We start from the raw sequence: 20816 nt of genomic DNA, 5'->3' as shown, positions 1-20816 counted from the left end.
GGTATATGAAGAAAGGAAGAAAATACACAAAAAGAGAAGAAAATGAGGTCACTTTATGTTTTGAAACCTGTGCCAACGCCTACTAAGTCATAGAGATATCTCACTTCGTCTCTTGTTGCAAATCTTTTCAGAAACTTGGTTACATGCGGATTAAAGGGAGTTGTGGATTTTGAATGTGTTGATGTAAATGGTCATAGTAGCAGCCAAATAGGGAACAATGGCTGTAATTGAGAATGATTATAGAAAGTAAAATCTGATAGTTTTTATTGCCAACATCAAAGTGAAGTTCAGTTGGCTGTTGTGGAAAGGCAGAAAGGCCCATTTTTATCATGGCACCCTTTTTTTGTGAGACAGGCCATTCGCATAGCTTCAAGTTTGATGGTGACAGGTAAAGATTACTGAAAGTAAACACATTTTAAGAAAGGCAGGAGATGATTCTAACAGTTTTAGATGCTTAAAGGCATCCACATAACCTGATAAAAATCAAGTGAGTGTCCTCAGAAAATAAGTGTGAGGAATAGGTCCTCTAAGAAGTTCTAAGTATTAGAGAGAACAAGTTAACAAATCAATCTGTCTAAATGTATATATTGGTTGACTGTGTAGTTCAGGCAGAGTTTAGTAAACTCACTTAATAGATGTTAATTAAGTTTAGTTTTGGGGAAGTTTTTATTTTCCTCAAATAAAATAGTAGACTTTTACATCCCCTGTAACAGCATTGGACACATGTGGGTAACTAGAATAGGGACTACACATTGGTTTGCCTGGGAAGATTCTATTAATAAGTGTGAAGGTCTGTTGCAAGTGAAGTGTTAAATATCAAAGAAGATTGAGCCCATATCTCGGAATTATAAAGCAACTGGAGAAATAGCCTTTAAAGAGAAAATAGAACTTTGAGAGACGTTCTAAAAGTTGGAATATACCGTTTACATTTTTTGAGAGTAATGACAAGACTTAAAACTGAACCTAAATGCAAATGGCAATAAGAATTTGTAGAACAAAAGAGAAGCAAAAATATAGCTTTCGGAGTTACATATTTTAAAAGTATTCTTTGTTTAGCTGTTTCTATGAAGTAAAGGAGCTCCAAAATTTTTTTCATAACATATCTTCAATGCCAGGACATTAAATGGAGCAGGGTCTGAATCCCCAAGCTTCCAATGTTGGGTGAAATCTATTCTGCTGCTGGTTTTTATGACCTGTGAGTTAAGAATGGTTTTGCATTTTTAAGTGGTTGGAAAAAAATAGAAATAAAAATATTTCATGACACATGAGAATTATATGAAATTCAAAATGTAGTGTTGGTAAATAAAGTTTTTCTGGGGATACAGCCACATCTAAATTTATGTAATGTCTATGGCTATTTTCACGTACAAAGACAGAGTGGATTAAAATACTTGCTATTTGGCCTTTTACCAAAAAAGCTTGTCGATACCTGTGTTAGACCTCTGATTAACCCAAACCCACGTGAATCTCAAACTATAGAAAAGTGAAGCAGCTCAAACTAAACTCTCAAACACAATAGAACCAAGTAGAAAAAATAAAATAAAATGATTGAGAATTTAGGATTGAAAGAATTAAATGCACCGAGGAAAAGAAAACTAGATAGATGAAGACTTTCCCACTATGGCATTGTTATTTGCTTTACATGCAAGTGTCCATGAAAGAGTCTGGTCTGCTAAAGTACTAAACTTAGACTTTCTATGGCTGGCTGTATTGAGTGTAATCAAGATTATTTTGAGGAGGAAATTTACATATACTCTTTAGACAATAATAATTCTAATGAAAATTCCCAGTTGTGTGGATATATGCACAATTCCCCATCCTCTCTCTAACTCCCTAAATATCTGCAGAGATATATTAAATAATTATAAACTGAACCTCTATTAATTTCTTATGTGTCAATGATGCCCATATACTTTTTCTGTTTAGCATTCATAGAACATCAAGCAACTTAGACTTGAGATGTTATGTAATTCAGCTTCCCCCATAACGGAGAAATAATTCCCACATCCTTCTTACTCATTTTCATATATCTAAGCTTTTGTAGGATGCTTAATCTATTTTCAGCAAATTTAAGAGTGAGAAGTATATTCATTAATCAAATTAAAATTTGCATCTCAATAGCTTCTACCTTAACTTGGTTATATTTTATTGGAAGAAAACTGTCTGCTAATTCTTCAGGGTTCTAGCCATTTCAATATTTAAGCCCTCTGGTTCAGTACCTATGGTGTTTCTGTTTTTTAGGCCAATTATTCTAATTTGTTCTGACTATTGATCTTTTTGATTGCCTTCTTTTCATTGAAGTTACCCTCTATCCCACCATCCTCTAGAATTGAATTGTGCAATGAAGAGACACTAGACATCAACCTCAATTTGGACAATCATCTAGAAATCTAGTCATAGTTCTTAAGATTTTGTTTGGTAGCTGAATGTCTGACTCAGTAAATTTCTTGCCTTTCTGACATAAAATTCTGTTAAGCCAGTTTTTCTTCATCTTTTATTTGTGTTAGGAATTTTTATTTATCCACATTAAGTTTTTTAGTTTCCATTCCATTGATTTAGGGTCTTTAGATACTTTGGAGTATTAACATCCCAAACTATCACATTAGCTATTTATGCCACCTTTGTATCATTTCCAAATTTTAAAAAGATGTATTCCTTTATTACCTTAAATGATCGAGTAAAATAAACAATATAAATCAAGAGATGAATTTCTCTTATCATTGGAGAATTCCTAATAGGTTGAAATGTTCTATTAATTGATTATCTTAGGTATCATTCATTATGTTACCCAAAATTCTCCTGAATGAATCAATATTTTTCTCAGTTTTTATTTAATAAATTCACAATGTTGTAACGATTTTGAAAAGAGCATCCTTGCTGAAATAGAAGTAATATTGAAAGGAGGAAAGGCAGCATATTTTAGTGATTTAAAGCATGTGTTCTGAAAAAAGACTACTTGGATTTGCATTTCGACTTTATCACCTCCAACCAGTGTGACCATAGACAAATTATTTAATATATTTGTATTTGTATGTAATAACAATACTACCCCATTAGGTTGTCATAATGATTAAATTGCTATTTATATAATCTTTGGAAGTCTTTCTATACCGACATGATTTTCTTCTTATTACTATTTTGTTTTCTCTCCAAGTATCCAAAATCATTTGTTTAAAAGTAAGTTCTAGAATTTTGCAGGGAATCCCTGTCAAGCTTGTGAAATATAGTCATAATTCTATGATGAGACCTCTGTCTCTCTGACTCTCTCTTTTTTTTTGTTCTGCTCATTTTACCTAATAAAAATTTTATACACGGCTTTATTTTAGTCTAGGACTTTTGGGGTTTGTAGTGCATAGTATGCAAAGCAGATTTCTAAATGCATTTTAAGATTTTTTTCAGGAAATAATGTAGAATTGTTTTTGAGAAATATGACAACATTCAAAGTACACTGCATTGTTGGATACACATCTTTCTTCCTATGACACATTACAGTTTTCTGAAAATAGGGAATATGACTTAAATTTGTTAATTTTCTTTGCTGATCTGTTATGTGTTTCTGTGTGTGTCTGTGTGTGTGTGAGAGAGAGACTTTGTGACGTTCTCATTTAAAGAATTAAACATTGAAAAATGCAATTTATAATTGTACTCATACTTTAAAGCAAGTTCTTAATGCAATTTATAATTGTACTCATACTTTAAAGTAAGTTCTTAAAATACTATATTAAGAAATAGGACGTTACTTGCATGAAGTTTAAAATGTGAAAAGATTATAAAAACTACAACCAGAGTGACCTAATTCACAAAGTGGAGTGAATCTTAGAGCAATGTGACATCATATACTTTGTTTGTTTTTAGTTACAGAATCGTTTATTCTTTGTACAAACATAAACATCTCCGAGTGTATGCAGCACTTTTAGACATAAAGTTTTTTCCCAAAAATTTGTTTAATTTTACTTGGTTTTAAAAAATAATTATGTTCTCTTTAGGTTTTTTGAATATTAATATTAAATATGAAAAAAGATGTTAACCTAAAAAAGAAAGTATTATAACACAACCACCACTAATAAAACATCCAGACCTTGAAATACAACACATGTTTAAATTCATGATTTTATAATAATACTAAAAAGAAACTCATTGTTCACATTTGGAGAATTTTGGGGGAACTGATGTTTATAAAGGACAATGATGGCTTAAAGATAAATACATGGAAGGGATCAAGCATTTTTCCTGCCTTTTCCATAAAAACTGATCCTAAGAATAACCAAATCATTCATGAGGTAAATTTGTGATCATAGAAACCTTCTAGAAAATAAGTGTGTAGGAAATTGCAAGCCCTAATGAAGTGATGAATTGCAGCCATGATCATCGGTGGTGGCTGGCATCATAAAAGGCAACCAACCAGACATTTCGCTCATTATAGAAGCATGAAACACCATCTATGAAGTAATCGTATCCCCATATCAGCTTGAACCAAGCCCCCAGATGTAACTATGCAGGAAACTCAAGGGTCAAAGGAACATCAGAACGAATGAGACTCATCAAGGGAACTGCAGATGAGAGGCTCATAGTGGTGGTGGCCTGTAAGAACATACATTTGTGCCTTACTACGTTAAACGTTGACTTTAAACATTTATCATGCAAGAGAGATTGATGCCTTTAAAGGCAGTACTGGTCAAATCAGCACTTACCTTTTTTTCCTTGCTGTTCTTCCTTCACCTCTATATCCCTTGACTGTAGTAAAGGAAGAAGTCTACCTTTTAATTAAGATGCCAGTATTTACTGTCAGATGGCTCTGAATTATAATTCCTGAGTCAAGATTTTATTTTGTTGCTTAAAGTAACTTTATATTATCAAATAGCAACCTAAAAATTTACAAGGCTATGTGAATTTTCATACACACTTGGGAAAAATGTAGTTCCCTACCACCAATGGGTAAGTGCAAAAAGACAACAGGAGAATAAAGTTAAGTTGTTTCAGATTATATTAAGTTGTTTCACGGGGCCTTGCCAGTTTCATGTTTAGAAAATGTGAGTATTTTTTGAGTTCCATAATCAAAGTTTTTTAAAAGCTATGTACATTATTGTTGGGGGCTTCCTCAGCTATGGAATCTTGATTTAGGTTGCCTGGTCCTTAACCAGGTGTAAGCATGCTAACATCATTGACTGTCTCTTAAAAGTACTTTTTAAGCATTTTTCTGAATACAGGATTCCAATTCTGCTATTTGTCTTCTTTGCACATTTTTCCAAAACAAAGGAATTTGAACACCACTCTTTGTGTGAATGATGTTGCATTTCACTAACTACATTTACCAGGTGTGATATATGCTCCATGGGGAAAATAATTTTTGTCAGTGTTGCTTACTTTTATATAACCGGAGCCTAGATCCTGCCCGGTACATAGGAACTGTTCAGTAAATACTCATTGAACTAATGTATTTAAGCCTGAGTTTTCTTAAAGCTGAGAAGTTTTGTTTATATAAAGTGATGGTCAACTTCACCAATTTTATAAATTAAAAGTTATATGAAGATAACATTTAGGCTGGGCACGGTGGCTCACACCTGTAATCCTAGCACTTTGGGAGGCCTAGGCGAGTGGAACACTTAGACCAGTCTGACCAACGTGGAGAAACCCTGTCTCTACTAAAAATACAAAAAATTATTCGGGAGTGGTGGCAGATGCCTGTAATCCCAGTTACTCAGAGGCTGAGGCAGGAGAATTGCTTGAACGGGGAGGTGGAGTTTTCAGTGAGCCGAGACTGTGCCACTGCACACCAGCCTGGGTGGTAGAGCAAGACTCTGACTCAAAAAAACAAACAATAACAACACAAAATTTAATATTACAAATTGTCTCCCCATTTCTATGTCCTATTCAGTTAGGGAATCTCTATTGAAAAACAAAAAATGAAGAGAATTAAAAGGAGAGCAAAATAAATAAAAGCTAAATGAAATCATCCTTTAAAGAAATGAGTTGTGATTATACTTACCCTAAGAAAATATTTTAATTCAATAATATACATTACATTTTTAAGGTGGAGAGGGGGCAGCTGAGATAATGCAATTTTAAAATGTTTAATTAATCACGTGTGTAGTACTGAACATTTTACACTTTCTATTTTAGAATTTGAGTACGTTGTTTCTAAATTCTATTTTTGATTCTGAATTATCCTACAGACCAAATACTTCTTGTTCTACCCAGAGGCAAAAATGCAGCTTTTCCTTTGTTGTTCTTCTGTTACTATTAGTTTATTAGTATGACCTTTTTTTCAATGACAGAGTACTTCTCTTAAATTTTCATTTATGATTGTGGTGAGTTTTACAATGATGGAACTTTGCAAAAGATTGTGTTTTATTGATTAGTGAAGTTGACGCAGGACTATAAAGGAGTGTGTTGAAGTATTACATTAAATATTCTTCCTCTCTATCCTGCTTCAGTCCCTTACTGGAGGTTAAAGGGTATTACACAAATGAAATGATAAATCCAGTTTACAGTTTTCTTATAGACATTGAACTGCTTCTTTCTTATTATGTCTGAATAAAACTCATTATCTATTTTGTTTCAGTAATAATTATGAGATTCCCTCCTAAGCAATTCTTTATTGTCTCCATTATTCTCCATCTTATAGAATACTCTGGAAAGGCAAGCATATAAATATGATAAAAGAATTAAGCTGTTGAAATAAATTAATTTATTGTGCAACAATGTATTCAAATCTTACTTCCTCAATGGATTTTACTTTAATGAAATTCTTCAAAGAACAATACATTAGGTTCCAAAGATTGAAATTATACATTAAGTAAAATGACTGAATATGTTGTGTGTCAATTTATAGAAAGTTTCAATTGAATAGTTAAGCTTTTAAATCATAAAAATTTGCATAAATTAAAATATTTTCTTCAAATAACAGTATTAATTGTCCTTGTATCCTTTGTTCTTGAACACAAAACTACAATTAAAGCAAAAACTAAGTTAAATGTAAATTAAACACTATAATTTTACTTATACATATTTACTGAGCTTTAAATTATGCTTTAAAAATGCATTTTACATGAAGATTTTAATCTAATTTATTTTTACTTAGTATATTATATCTTTTTAAGAGTATTTTGTATGTGTAAATGAATAACAGAACAATTCATAAATTAAAGGGTTGATCACAGACAACTTTGACATTTAAGTACATTGACTAATAAAGCATTTTTCTAGTTATATGGGAAATGTTAAAATAAACAAGGAATTATTTTAATGGCATAATCATTGTTTCCAGAGATTTATACATTAAGTATTTAAACATTTTATGAGTTAAATATCTCAGAAAAATTATATTCTCATGCTTTCCATTAGCACTACTAAGAAATCTATTATGACAGGAAAATCAGACTTGCAAAGTCATTTTAGAGAGACTGATTTATTTCAAGATTGTACTTTATGTCTGTTCAACCAAACATATGCATTAATATAATTATTAAGAAAAATATTAAAATTTATTGATAGATAAGCATTGATGTGAGTGACCTTTGGAATAAAATAGAATGGTTAATTTGGAAAATTCTGTTTACACAAAAATATAGCAATGCATTTTCTTAAATATACACCGTGTATTTCTGTATAACCCAAGTGTTAACAGTTAGATGTATTAGGAATTAGCTCTAAAGCTTAGACAAACTATGCTTCTATTAGAATTTCAAGAAATCAAGATTAGACTTTAAGAGTATATATCTCTGGCTATGTATGCAGTTAGCTGCAGTATTGTTTCTTAATACATTTATACAAATTATAAAGGAGTTCTACATATATAGCCTTATGAATGCATCCTCTATAATAAGTGTGCAAATACTTCAAAACCATACAAAACTAAACTTTTGAATTATGGCTGGCTACACACAAGCCAAGATTATCTTTGATTTGTGATTACAATGATTTAATATGAGCATATTGCCATTTGAAGCTTCTTTATAGTTTAGGGTAATTATAATTAGAAAACAGGAAGTAAGTTTTGGCATCCAGATGTGAAGTTTCTGCTCTTTTAAGTCGTATACGTGTTGTTGTTGTTGTTGTTGTTGTTTCGTTTTGTTTTGTTTTGAGATGGAGTCTCTCTGTGTCACCCAGGCTGGAGTGCAGCGGTGCTATCTCAGCTCACTGCAAGCTCCGCCTCCCAGGTTCACGCCATTCTCCTGCCTCAGCCCCTCAGTAGCTGGGAGGAGGCGCCCGCCACCAAGCACGGCTAATTTTTTGTATTTTTAGTACAGACGGGGTTTCACCGTGTTAGCCAGGATGGTCTTGATCTCCTGACCTCGTGATCCCCCCGCCTTGGCCTCCCAAAGTGCTGGGATTACAGGCATGTCACCACGTCCGCCCTACATGTTTGTTTTTTTAAAACTGTTGGTCGTTTGTTTGCCTTAGACATTTTAAAAGTATACATGCTTCATTTAGTTAGTTTGGAAAAATAACTGCTAATACATTCATTTTCTATGTTACCTGTGATAAAGATTTCAAAACATCTTAATCTGCACTCTGTAAAGTTGGATGCCGTCTTTCTGTAGTATCCTAGCGTGTAACAAATGCATGCATGTTATAAACTTATCTAAACAAGTTAGTTTTAAATTTTAATATCTGGGATGTGTGTGTTTGTCTTTGCCCTTCCCCGCTTGTTTTCTCTCTCCTCTCCCCATCTCTTCTCTCTGTCTCTTTCTCCCTCTCCCTCCCACTTTCCTTATTTTCGTATTTGCAGTATTTCAAGTGGAAACCCCACATAACTTGAGATGGAAAATATATTGCGTGTTGTTTACGTTTACGTACATATCAATTTTGCTATTTGCGGAAAATAAAGCACTTAATTGTTAATCTCTGAATAATTACGGTAAAGGGCTAATGCTTTTTAGTGTAATACTAACAATACATCTGCCTTCTGTGGCGGTTTATTGTCTTTTACAGAAGCCTGTCAGCACATATTAGCCCTGTCCAAAAACTCTTAAAGTTCAGCAAGTAATCATTACGACAAGATTCTAATATGCATTGCAACTTTTGAGATTAAAATTTAATTGACCTCTTTTTTTCTTTTCCTTTACAATATTGTTTTGTCATGAAGTTTCTTATAGCACTTTTTTTTTTTTTTTTAATTCCATGGAATATATGTTAGGAAACCATTTTATGACATGGATTTGGGAAAAGGGCTTGGCTATTTTTTTTCTGGTTATTTTCATTTTATTTGTCATGGTCTTCAAAATGAAGTCTAAGCATATCTGTTGAAGATGTTTATTGGCAATGTACACCATTGAAAAATTAAAAGAGTGTGACTAAAGTACAGCTCAATCTTGTTTCCATATTAAAATAGGGAGAGCTTTAAAAAATACTGAAATCGGGGTCCCATTTTAGTCTTAGTATATTAGTTTTCTAGGGCCACTATAATAAAGAACCAGAAACTGGGTAGCTTAAAACCACAGAAATTTATTGTCTCACGTTATTGGAATCTAGAAGTCCAAAATCAGGACTTCATAAGGGCCAAGCTCCCTTTGAGATTCTAGGTAGAAACCTTTGCTGTCTTTCTATAGCTTCTGCTAGCAGCTGGCAATCCTTGCTTTTCCTTGGCTTGAAGCTGTATAAGTGTAATCGCTTCCTCTATGGTCACATGACATTCTTCCCTCCTATCTTCACATCTACTTCTAAGGACACGAATCACGTGGGATTAAAAGCCACCCTAATCCAGTATGTTCTCATCTTAACTAGTTATGTCTGCAAATACTCAGTTTTCAAATACATTCATATTGACAGGGACCAAAAGATTTGTTAGGGCTTCAACAAATCTTTTTGGGGGACACAATTAAGCCATAATCCTCAGTAGACCAGAATCTCTGGGAGTGAAACTGAAGCATAAGCACATTTAAGAACATGCCAGCTGATTCTGACGTGCAGCCGGATTTCAAACCATCACGGTGCTGATGGAATCACTTTGACCAAAGATGAGCATGATCATCATTCTCACTGGCAGTACAAAGCCTGGAGCCTCCTCTTTGTTTTCCATATTAAGTTAACATTGACATTTTGGAAATATTAGCCTCCTACAGGCCAATTACATTTTAGATTTTTTTACCTCTATTTCATATTTGCATATCTTCACCCTAATAAGGAATAGTGTACTTATTATTTATAAGTACATTATATATCTACATACTTTATGTAGTTTTCTTCCACACTTTTTACTATTTATTAATTATTGCAAAGGCATCAAGACCTGTGTCTGTTAATAACTGAGGGTATAAATATTTTGCTGCTCAAAGTAGAAAATGTTCACCAATGGGTACCTTCTTTCTTAATCTGTAATTCCATTTATAATAGCTAATTGGAGACATTTATATAATCTACTTACAGATTTGTCTAATGGAGAATGCACAGAACTTGGAGAGGGAGGTATGGAATGACACAAGAGTGCTGACATAAAACAGAGTATCAGGAAACACAGTACCAAATTTCCCTGGGACATACTTGATGCATGTTTCATAAATGTGCTCTTAATACATTTGTGTGGTTGAGTTGAAGCTAGATGTGGTAGGTACTCTGAGAATTATTTAAACCAAAGAAAAATATTCCAATATTAAATAATAATCCATTTCCATGATGCCTTAAAATGTGACTGAGTATGTCCAGAGCAGTGCCAGGATGGAATACCTGTTAAAAATTCCTCTGGTATTATTATTATGATCAGTCATGTTGATAATGTGTTTATTACATGATCTTTAGATACTTACGGAAACACGGGAATATATTTAAAGATTTCTTCAGAATGATAAATAATACTTCCTTATTCTCCAAGACCTTTTTTGTCTAATGGGTTCTTATTTGGATATTTTTGGGTGTCTTCTTAGGGCTTACTTTTTCTCCAGAGTGGATTGACATTTGCCATTACTGCAGTCGTGCTTGCCTGTAGAACCATAGTTTCATAAATCATCTTTTTCTACTTTATTTGGCTTTGCTCAAGATAAATGTATCTTTTAGTACATTTAAATGCTGATGAAATAAAGTGTTTATTCTCTTTGCATTTCTTATTGTATTGAGAAAACCAACATTCATGAAGTAAAGGTTTGTCTTTAATGTCTTTTCTACCCTCCTTCTCTCCCTCGCTGGTGCAGGAGCGTGTTCCCGATAGCCCCTCGCCTGCTCCCTCTCTGGAGGAAGGGAGAAGGCCTGGCAGTCACCCATCATCACATCGCAGCAGCAGTGTGTCCAGCTCCCCTGCAAGGACTGAGAGCTCTTCTGACAGAATCCGTAGGTCTTATACTTCTACTTGTCACCATTTTAAACTTTATTAGGGTTCAGCTGGCTTTTCTAATCAACATGCCCTCATTCCAAATAGATCTCAGATGGATCATGTTCTGAAGCTCTGTAGCAATAGCCATCTCTCAAAATTATGTTTCCCAGTTCGTAATATCATGAGGTATGATACTACATTAACAGGTCCTGATATAAATTTCCTCGCTTTGATGCCACATATAAAGATTTGAGCTATGAAACAGAGAAAATAAGTAACCTTTTGGATTGGTTTCTGAAGTAAACACAACCAATTCTCAAATATCTAGTGCTTTGGTACACTGTTTATAGATTATTCAACATCATTCCTCAAATACTACCCGGCCATTTTTGTAATTCACTGACTTTTAAATTTTATCCTTGTGTTAATGGAGATATCCACAAAGAGAAATGAGTTAAATTCAAAATAATAAATTTTAAAAACATACATTTCTAAGTCATTCAGATGGTCAATGATTTAAAGAATTTGAAATTAGCTAAGTTTGAGAATTTGAATTAGTAATAATCAATAATGCATACTATTGCCATATATTGTTATTATTAAAATTTGAAAAGTAGGACTGTATGTTACTTTATAACATTTTCACAATATTTAACCTTGGTACTTATGACCAAGAAAATGAAGAATAAAGTTAAAATGCCATCAAATTAACAAGTGATTTTTGTGTCTATACAATAATCTCAGATTGTTCTTTTGATAAATGACTATATTAAAAGAGAATAACTTGTTTGATAAAACCTATATATTTTCCTTATTTCCAGAATTTAGCTATTATTTTATGCAATTATGTTTATAGCATAAACTTCATCTAATTATACAAAATTTGTTTAAGTTATTTGGTTGTTGAGAATATTTTCATAATAGGAAAGCATTTTCTGGAAAGTGACTTTATAGGTTATAAAGGAATGTATGCTTAAAGTGAAAATTGTTGATCTGGGAGCTATTGAAGTGGATAATTTAAAGATTAAGTTAAATGCTATGTAAATAATTATAAATAAAAGATAGTCAATTATTGGAAATTATATAGTTCAACATAATACTAAATATATATACTTGCTTTGGCCTTCCTGAAACTTATTTCCTTAATTTTATAACTTTATACACAATTTTAAAATAGTTTTCAAATAAAATATTTACTGTATATTTTTATGGTACATTGACACTAGAATCAGAAATTTAATGATAAATATTGGCTTCATTATAATATATTGTCATTTGAAAGGTGCTGTCCTAGAGAAAAAAATTTGTTTTGTAACAAAATGAAAATGATGGACAGATTGGGGAAGATTTGAAAGAATTTTGTTATACATTCATGTTATTTTATTAATGGTTATATTATTTTTTAAAATTTTTGATAGAAACAAAGGAGACATTTTTATATGCCTGGATACCATAATTGTTGAAATGGAAATACATCCACATTCACACACATATGCATATATACATCCACATTCACATACATATGCATATATATGCATATACATACACATATATATGTTACGTATTACTTTAAAATAATTTTAGAAAATTTTCAAATATACAAATCATTCTTATGCGTTTGTCATCCTGATTTACCTCGTCAATCAACCAATCAAGGTCTCTGAAAGTGGTATCTCAATAAAGGCATAATGTCACCTAGGGCTTCTATCATAGATTTAATACAACTTTACTCAGATTTGTCATTGTTTATCTTCTACAAAGAAGAACATTATTTTACATAACAGAAAAATGATCAAAATCAGGAAGATAACATTATTATAGTACTAAAATTTGAACTACAGTTTTTATTTAAATTGCACTGGTTTTCCCACCAGTATTTTTTAAAGTAAGATTTTTTTTTTTTCTAGGTACGAAAGCCAATCTATGATCACACACTACAATTAGTTGTCATATTCTCTTAGTATTATTTAATCTGGAACAATTCCTTAGTCCATTTTGTCTTTCAGTAACTTTTTTTTTTTTTTTTTTTTTTTTGAGTACAGGCCAGGCCATTTATTTTGTAGAATGTCCCTCAGTTTGGATTTTTTTATGCTTCCTTTTGATTAGACTTAGGTTATGGATGTTTGGCGAGAATCACACAGCTGTGATAGTGTGTCCTTCCTAGTGAATCATTTCAGGAGACACACATTTCTACAATGCCAGCAATAACTTTATCACTTTCTTAAGGTGGTGACTACCAAGTTTCTGTATTGAAATATTACTTGTTGTTGTTGTTGTTGTTCACCTTTGGAGATAGTGAGTGTCTGGTGAGAAAATATCTTAAGACTATACAAATATTCTCTTCTTAACCAAACTTCCACTCACTAGTTTCAGAATTATCCCTTGATCCCTGAAACAATTATTATTAATGATGTTTGCCAAATGGCAATTTCTACTGTATTATTCTTATATTTTAAAAATTTATATTTTCCAGATAAAAATCTTGTTTTATGCAAAATAAAAATAAAGTGAGGTGATGTCATTTTCAGTATTTTCTGCATATTCTGATGAATTATCATGTTAATCAGTTATCACAGTGTTTTTAGGGATAGATGACAAATTTAAAGTTAGACCATTATATTAATATTATATTTACTGTTGAGTCCAAAAAGAGTTTAACTGACTTATTGGAACCTTGTGTGTTATGGTGTTTTTGTGTTTTGTTTTGTTTGTTTTCGGGTATAACAGCAGTCCATCAGAATGGGTTGTCCATGAACCAGATGCTGATGGGCTTATCACCAAATGTACTCCCTGGGCCCAAAGAGGGGGATTTGGCTGGTCATGACATGGGACATGAGTCAAAAAGGATGCATATTGAAAAAGGTAATGTATGATTATATATTCCTTGTTTTTCCTGATTCAATAGATTTTAGAACTAGATTTTAATCACAGAATGAAGTCTGTCTCTACATCATGTAAAAAAAAACATATAAATGTTTTTAAAATCTATAATATAAAGTACAAATTAAACCCATTTAACAAAAAAAGATATGAATGAAGACCTGCTGCACTTCTCTTATACAACAGGTGAGTTACAATTTAGTTACCACTACATTAAAAGAAAAAATCCCAATTGTTATTTCTCAGTTCCTAAAGGATCTGCTATTTGACTTTTTCAATGCCTTCAGGGTCACTGTCATTTTACTTAGTATGATACAACAATAACAGTATAAAAAGGGTTATTCTGCCTTCTTTTGAATTAGAAAAACAGTTTACAGACCAATAAGGAAACAGAAATATATTTTATATGTCAATGTACTAGTAGTTGTCAAAATAGTTGTCAAAATATACCAAGAAAGGCCAGGTACTACACAGCTAAAAAAGTTTCTTATATTTTGTTAATGTCAACCAAACCCGTTTTCACAGGCAAAATGTATATTTTCATGCCTTATTTGATAATTCCATGAAAAAATCAAAATATGATTTTAGTCTCCATGTTAGAAATTTATTCTTGGAGATGCAAATATATAATTTCAAATTGTAAGTGTTAAATTGTGAATATAAGAATCTTCCCACCTATCTTTTATTTTAACTTAATATTTTCAAACTTTATAAATATAAATAGGATAATTTGCTTATCTTTTTTTGACAAAGCCATCAAATAATCAGCGTTGTGAATAAGGATTATTTATTTGGAAAACAAAAGGGACACAATCAGCTGTCACCACGGAAAGGAAATAAAATTGGGTATTTAAATAATTGAATAGGAATAAATGCGTGGAGGGAGATTAAGTTAAGGAGAGGTACCTTCTTCCCACCAAAAAGACTACTCACAAAATAGTAAAAATGCTTACATAAAACATTTCTTTTTCAGCATAAAAATAGCTCTGCTAAATCCCTTAGGGAGAAGGAGTATATTTCTACAAATTAGATTGTTTGAGTTATGGAATGTCAGTGAGAAAACACAATCAAGGTACTAACATGTTAACATCTAGGCATAATTGAGAAATAGAGGCATTAATAAAATTTTTATGTTATTTATTGTGAAACTTGATATCAGGTGTTATTTATATTAACTATTCTAATGCAGTGCATGACTAGGTCAGATGGTCTCTAAATTTTTAACTTACATTTTTTTCACAACCTCTTCATTAGCAATAAAGAAGAATGTCATATATATTATCCATCATATTATTTTGACCTATACCTTTGATATTTAATCAAAAATCCATGCATAGCAATATTGTCAAAATTAGTATAGTGGGGCTGGGTGTACTGGCTCACACCGGTAATCCCAGCACTTTGGGAGACTGAGGCAGGCAGATCACGAGGTCAGGAGTCGAGACCAGCCTGACCAATATGGTGAAACCCCGTCTCTACTAAAAATACAAAAATTAGATGGGCATGATGGTGCCACCTATAGTCCCAGCTACTTGGGAGGCCGAGGCAGAAGAATTGCTTGAACCCTGGAGGCAGAGGTTACAGTGAGCCGAGATCGCACCCCTGCACTGCAGCCTGGGTGACAGAGTGAGACTCCATGTCAAAAAAAAAAAAAAAAAAAAAAAAAAAAAAAAAATTAGTATAGTGGTAAAACATAAAGTTTCATTGAAGACTCAAGTTTTAAGTAATGATATTTAAATATAATAATTAATTTTACGGGTTTCACAATCATTCTCCACTAGGGTTGAGCTAAAGAATAAAGCCCTACAGAAAATTATTTGAGTCACTCTTTTCTCAATTTTCCCTTACATACTATTTACCAAGTTTAACTTGGGATGCCTAAGAAGGAAGTTAATTTATGTTATACGATGAATGTCAGGATATTAGAGCTAAATTCTCTTGCAGCACCAAGGTAGAGAAGGGCTAAGAGAAATATACAAGTCCAGAGGTAGGAGTGAAGAGAAAAATACAAAAGGAATGACCAGTACTAAAACTGGAATAACAAATCTCACTAGAATTTTTGGTGGAGAGCTTTGTGCAACATTATCCTTTGAATTGACCTATATTTTTCATAACTATTCCTTTTTCATATGTCATTACTTCAATCTATTTATTATTATTATAATTTTGCCAACATGGAGCATTTTTTAAAATAATATACTAGGTTGATTTAGGCATGTTTTAAAGTATTTGCTTTCTTATTTGGAAGTTATTTCTTCATTACTATCCTTCCACTACTAGAATGTAAGCTGCTTAGGAGTCATCGGTGTACTGCATTTGCTTTAAAGAGACTGGGCAGCCTTTGAGTGCATACTGATCTGGGCTGAATTTCTAGAAGATTCTAAGAGACAGACAAGAGTTGAAACAACTGTGGAGATCACATGCTTTAAGGATTAATAGTAAGGCCGAAGGTGAAATTATCTGACCTTCAGAAAGCACATTTATATGAAACACGTTAGAACATTCTGACCACAAATATACATAAAAACTTACTATATCACTAATGGTACTTACATCAAGGTTTTCTAAATTGTTTTGCTATAAGAACAAAGTCCTTGACTGTAGCCCAAAAGTTTCCTGATATTTTGATGTATATTTTATGATGGCAAATTTTTAAGATTCTTCCTAGAAATGTGAAACTATCATTGATTTCAAATGTGTATATGTAATCCCAAAATTTTAATAGATTTTGATACTATTCTAGTTAGTGTTTTGTTATGGATGCTTTTCTCTTGTGTGTACTTTCTTTTATCTAGTTTTTAGCATAGTGAATTAATAGTAAATATTCATGTGTTTTCTAGATTGTTAGAGACTACGAAATTAAAAATTGTTTTCTTTCCTGACAACATTTATCATGGGCCTCATAATATCCCTGTAACTGTCCTACAACTCATATCTATATCAAACAAGTAACTTTATTTAGAGATAGGTATTTGTGGAGAAATTGTGTGTTTATGTCATTTTAGACTTGAACCTATATGTAATTTGCTGCCTGCCAACTAAATTATTCAAAAGGCAAATAAATCTTTAGAAAACACCGATTCCAAAAATAGATGCCAAAATTTATTTGTATTCTGAGAATCACTGTGGTCTGAAATCTTAAGCATCAGTAACTTAAACATTTTATGTTCTTTTTAATATTAAATAGCTATGGGCTTCATTCTATCAGTCAAAAAATTAAGTCACCATTAGTTGAAGGACCAGTGGTTTCAACTACTGAGTAAATTCATTCTATTTTAAAAATAAAGAATGCTCATACGGGGTTTTGAGCTTAGGGAGAGTATAATTAAAGCCTACATATATATATTTGGTTATGAACCGACATATAGGTTCAAGCCTAAAACTTTTTGTTATAAATATATATGTGTGTGTGTATATATATGTATATATATAACATGTATATATTATATGTATATATAATATGTATATTATATATACATATATTGTATATACATAATATGTATATATATGTTATAAATATATGTGTGTGTGTGTGTGTGTATATATACACACAGAGAGAGAGAGAGAGAGAGATAAATAACAGACCAAGTGTGGTAGCCCTGTAATCCCACGCCCTGTAATCCCAGCATTTTCGGAGGCCAAGGCAGATGGATCACTTGAGATCAGGAGTTCAAGACCAGCCTGGCCAACATGGTGAAATCCTGTCTGTACTAGAAATACAAAAATTAGCCAGGCATGGTGATGGGTGCTGTAATCCCAGCTACTTGAGAGGCTGAGGCAGGAGAATTGCTTGGACCTGGGAGGCAGAGTTTGCACTGAGCTGAGATCATGCCATTGCACTCCAGCCTGGGCAGCAAGAGCGAAACTCCATTTCAAAAAAAAAGGAAGTGACAGATATATAATACCTTTGCAGTCATCTCAAGTATAAGGAGACATACTTTTAAGATTAAGAGAGATACTCCAATTAAACTGAGGAGTTTGTCAAAGATATATGCTTAGGAAAACTCTGGGATAGCACATAGCATGGCTTTAAAAACAACTGTCTTTCAGCTTTTCCAAACATCTGGAATTCTCAAGAGCTTTCTGGGTTTTAAAACATTGCTGATCTTTTGCCTCATTCTAAATATAGCGGAATAGGCTGTAATAATTGACTTTTGTGGCATATAAATAGGCTCACTGTTTCTTGATGCTCGATCTCTCTGTTTATCCTCCACACATTTGTCCACTGATGCTAGTTTACAGTGTTGCTCTCTCATGCATAATTTGTTTTGGTTTTTCTTAAATTACTGCTACTTTCAACAAATTTTGGAGCATACTTCTTACCTTGCCTGTAATTCAATATGTGCATTTTTGTTATTATACAATTTATCTAATTTTTGATTGATCAGAAATTATATATATGATAGAGAGAAGCCTATAATACTAACTTCTTCCAGTTATAGAAAACTTAAGCATTTATAGTTGGGACTAACTGTTGCATAACTAATTTGTGTTATTGTATTTTGGTCTTGGAATAAATAGTCCAATGTGAGATAATCAATGAATAGATATTTATGGAAAGCTAGATATGTGAATGAAAACAAATGAAATGCAAATCAATCACTCTTTCTGTGTCTCTCCCTTTCCTCATTAAAATTATACAGATTTTTTTCTTAATATGTACTTTCTCCTACAGATAAGGCTTTTCTCTTCATTTGTTTTCATAAGAAATGAGAAAACTTTCTTTCACTGGTGACAACTTCAGGAGACCAACATTTTAGAAGCAGGACTAATCTGAGAGAGGCAGAAAATCCAGGGGATTTGCTTCAGGCCATAAAGCACTTCCTTTGTGTCATATTCTGCTGGGTGGGGAGTGCTCAAGATTTCCAATATTCAACATCTTTGTATAAAAACTTTTCATGTTGGGAATCTAAAGAGAAGGGCAGAGCACTAAAGGCAATCAAGTAGTTAGCAAACCGGCCATATTTGGCTTTTTGTCTCTTCTTTATATTTTAGTCTTAGCATCCAACCTTATGGACCATTTTCATACAAAGCCCTTTTGAAAGAAAATTATTGTGTATCACTTTTTTCAAGTTTTTGGAAATAATTTTTGAAATATACTTTTATTTGTGCATTTCTCATTGTTTAAAAATCCTAACTTAAATCAAGATTGAGTCTTCAAAAATGCAGCAACCTGAATGGAACTACAGGTCATTGTGCTATGTGAGATAAGCCAAGCACAGAAAGACAATTAGCACATGTTCTCACATATATGGGAACTACAAAAGCGGATCTCATGAAGGTAGTAGATTGCTGGTTTCCAGAGGCTGTTTCGAACAGTGGGGAGAAGAGAGGATTAGTGGGTCCAAATACACAGTTGGATAGATGAAATAAGACATAGTGTTCAATAAATCAGTAGGTTGACTATAGTTTACAGCAATCTATTGTATATTACAAAATACCTAGAAGAGAATAATTTCAAATATTTCTAGCATAAAGAAAAGACAAATATTTAGGGTGATGGATATCCCAGTTCTACTGATTTGGTCTTTAAAAATTATATAAATGTCTTAAACTATCTATGTACCACCAAAATATATACATCTACTATGTATCAATAAAAAATTAAATTATAAGTAAACAAATAGTTTTTTTCTTTTAAATTCTAGATAGATCTTTTTCAAATTAATCAATACTGAATATTACATACAACAACTTTATGGGAACCTGTTAGTATCTCCTGGGTCTATATATAATTGCATAGACTAAAAGCCTTTATTCTTTACAATTTTCTATATTTTGATAATGTTAACACATATTATGGGGCCATGAGTGTTTTCACTTGTAAAATTCTCTAACACACAATTTCTTCACTTTTACCATCGAAATATATTTTTTGTTGCCACATCTCAGTCTCATAAAATATTCTCTGTAAGTATTACTTACCTATGTGATTTTCCTCCTCAGTTTCCATGCCTCGGAAATAAGTGTTGAAGTTAGTGCCATCACTTTTAGTTCTGTGATTCATAACACTAGACAACAACAAGTTTCTTTGGATCCCAGAGCTCTTTCTTAAGTAGATGACAGATTTCGTATACAAAGCCATAGCTCAGCTTGCTGAAGACACTGGTTTCATTATTTTATGAATTATTTCTAGGAGCAGAGCTTGTAATAATATTTCAATGACAATTGAAGAAAATACTTACAGTAGTAAGATATTCATAACAGCCCTGTAATGATGGGCAATTGGTATAAAATATAGACTTTAATATTTATTTTCTTTTTACTCATGCACCTTGATGACCATCACGTCACACTGAACTTTCAAGTTTCTCAAACATCCTCTGTCCTTTCCTACGTGACTTCTGTTTGTTTCCTTACATGGGATATGTATGCCTTCTTATCCACTAGTGTTCAGTCCAAACTTCTTCAGGGCAGGAACTTTGCCTTCTCACCTTCTTTGTATACTTAGCACAAGGTCTAGCATTAGTGAGTATGATAAATTTATTTTCAGAGTTAAGTGAGATAATATATGTCTGGAGTGCTTGATGCATATAAATATCCAATGGAAACCATTACTACTATCAAGTTAGCTAAAGAGTATGTGACTTGATTATATAAATTGGAAAATATACATGCTGTAAACCTCTGAATTAGAATATTATCTATTTATAATTCATAATACTACAGTTATCATGATTTACATTTGACC

The 20816-nt window shown here is 32.4% G+C and overlaps 1 protein-coding gene across 2 annotated transcripts in view; it reads left to right on the top strand.

The window, feature by feature from the left end:
* Positions 1 to 20816, top strand: part of DACH1 (dachshund family transcription factor 1) — a 438934-nt gene that overhangs the window by 303852 nt on the left and 114266 nt on the right. For both annotated transcript variants that reach the window (XM_007960558.3, XM_007960560.3), the window contains 2 exons: positions 11127 to 11262; positions 13973 to 14107. In XM_007960558.3, the coding sequence (XP_007958749.3) occupies positions 11127 to 11262; positions 13973 to 14107 (271 nt within the window). The remainder of the gene's footprint in view (positions 1 to 11126; positions 11263 to 13972; positions 14108 to 20816) is intronic.

This window comes from Chlorocebus sabaeus, chromosome 3 (assembly GCF_047675955.1).
Source record: "Chlorocebus sabaeus isolate Y175 chromosome 3, mChlSab1.0.hap1, whole genome shotgun sequence".
NCBI lineage: Eukaryota > Metazoa > Chordata > Mammalia > Primates > Cercopithecidae > Chlorocebus > Chlorocebus sabaeus.
Note: the sequence above shows the minus strand (reverse complement) of the source record. Positions and strands in the feature narration are given on the sequence as shown.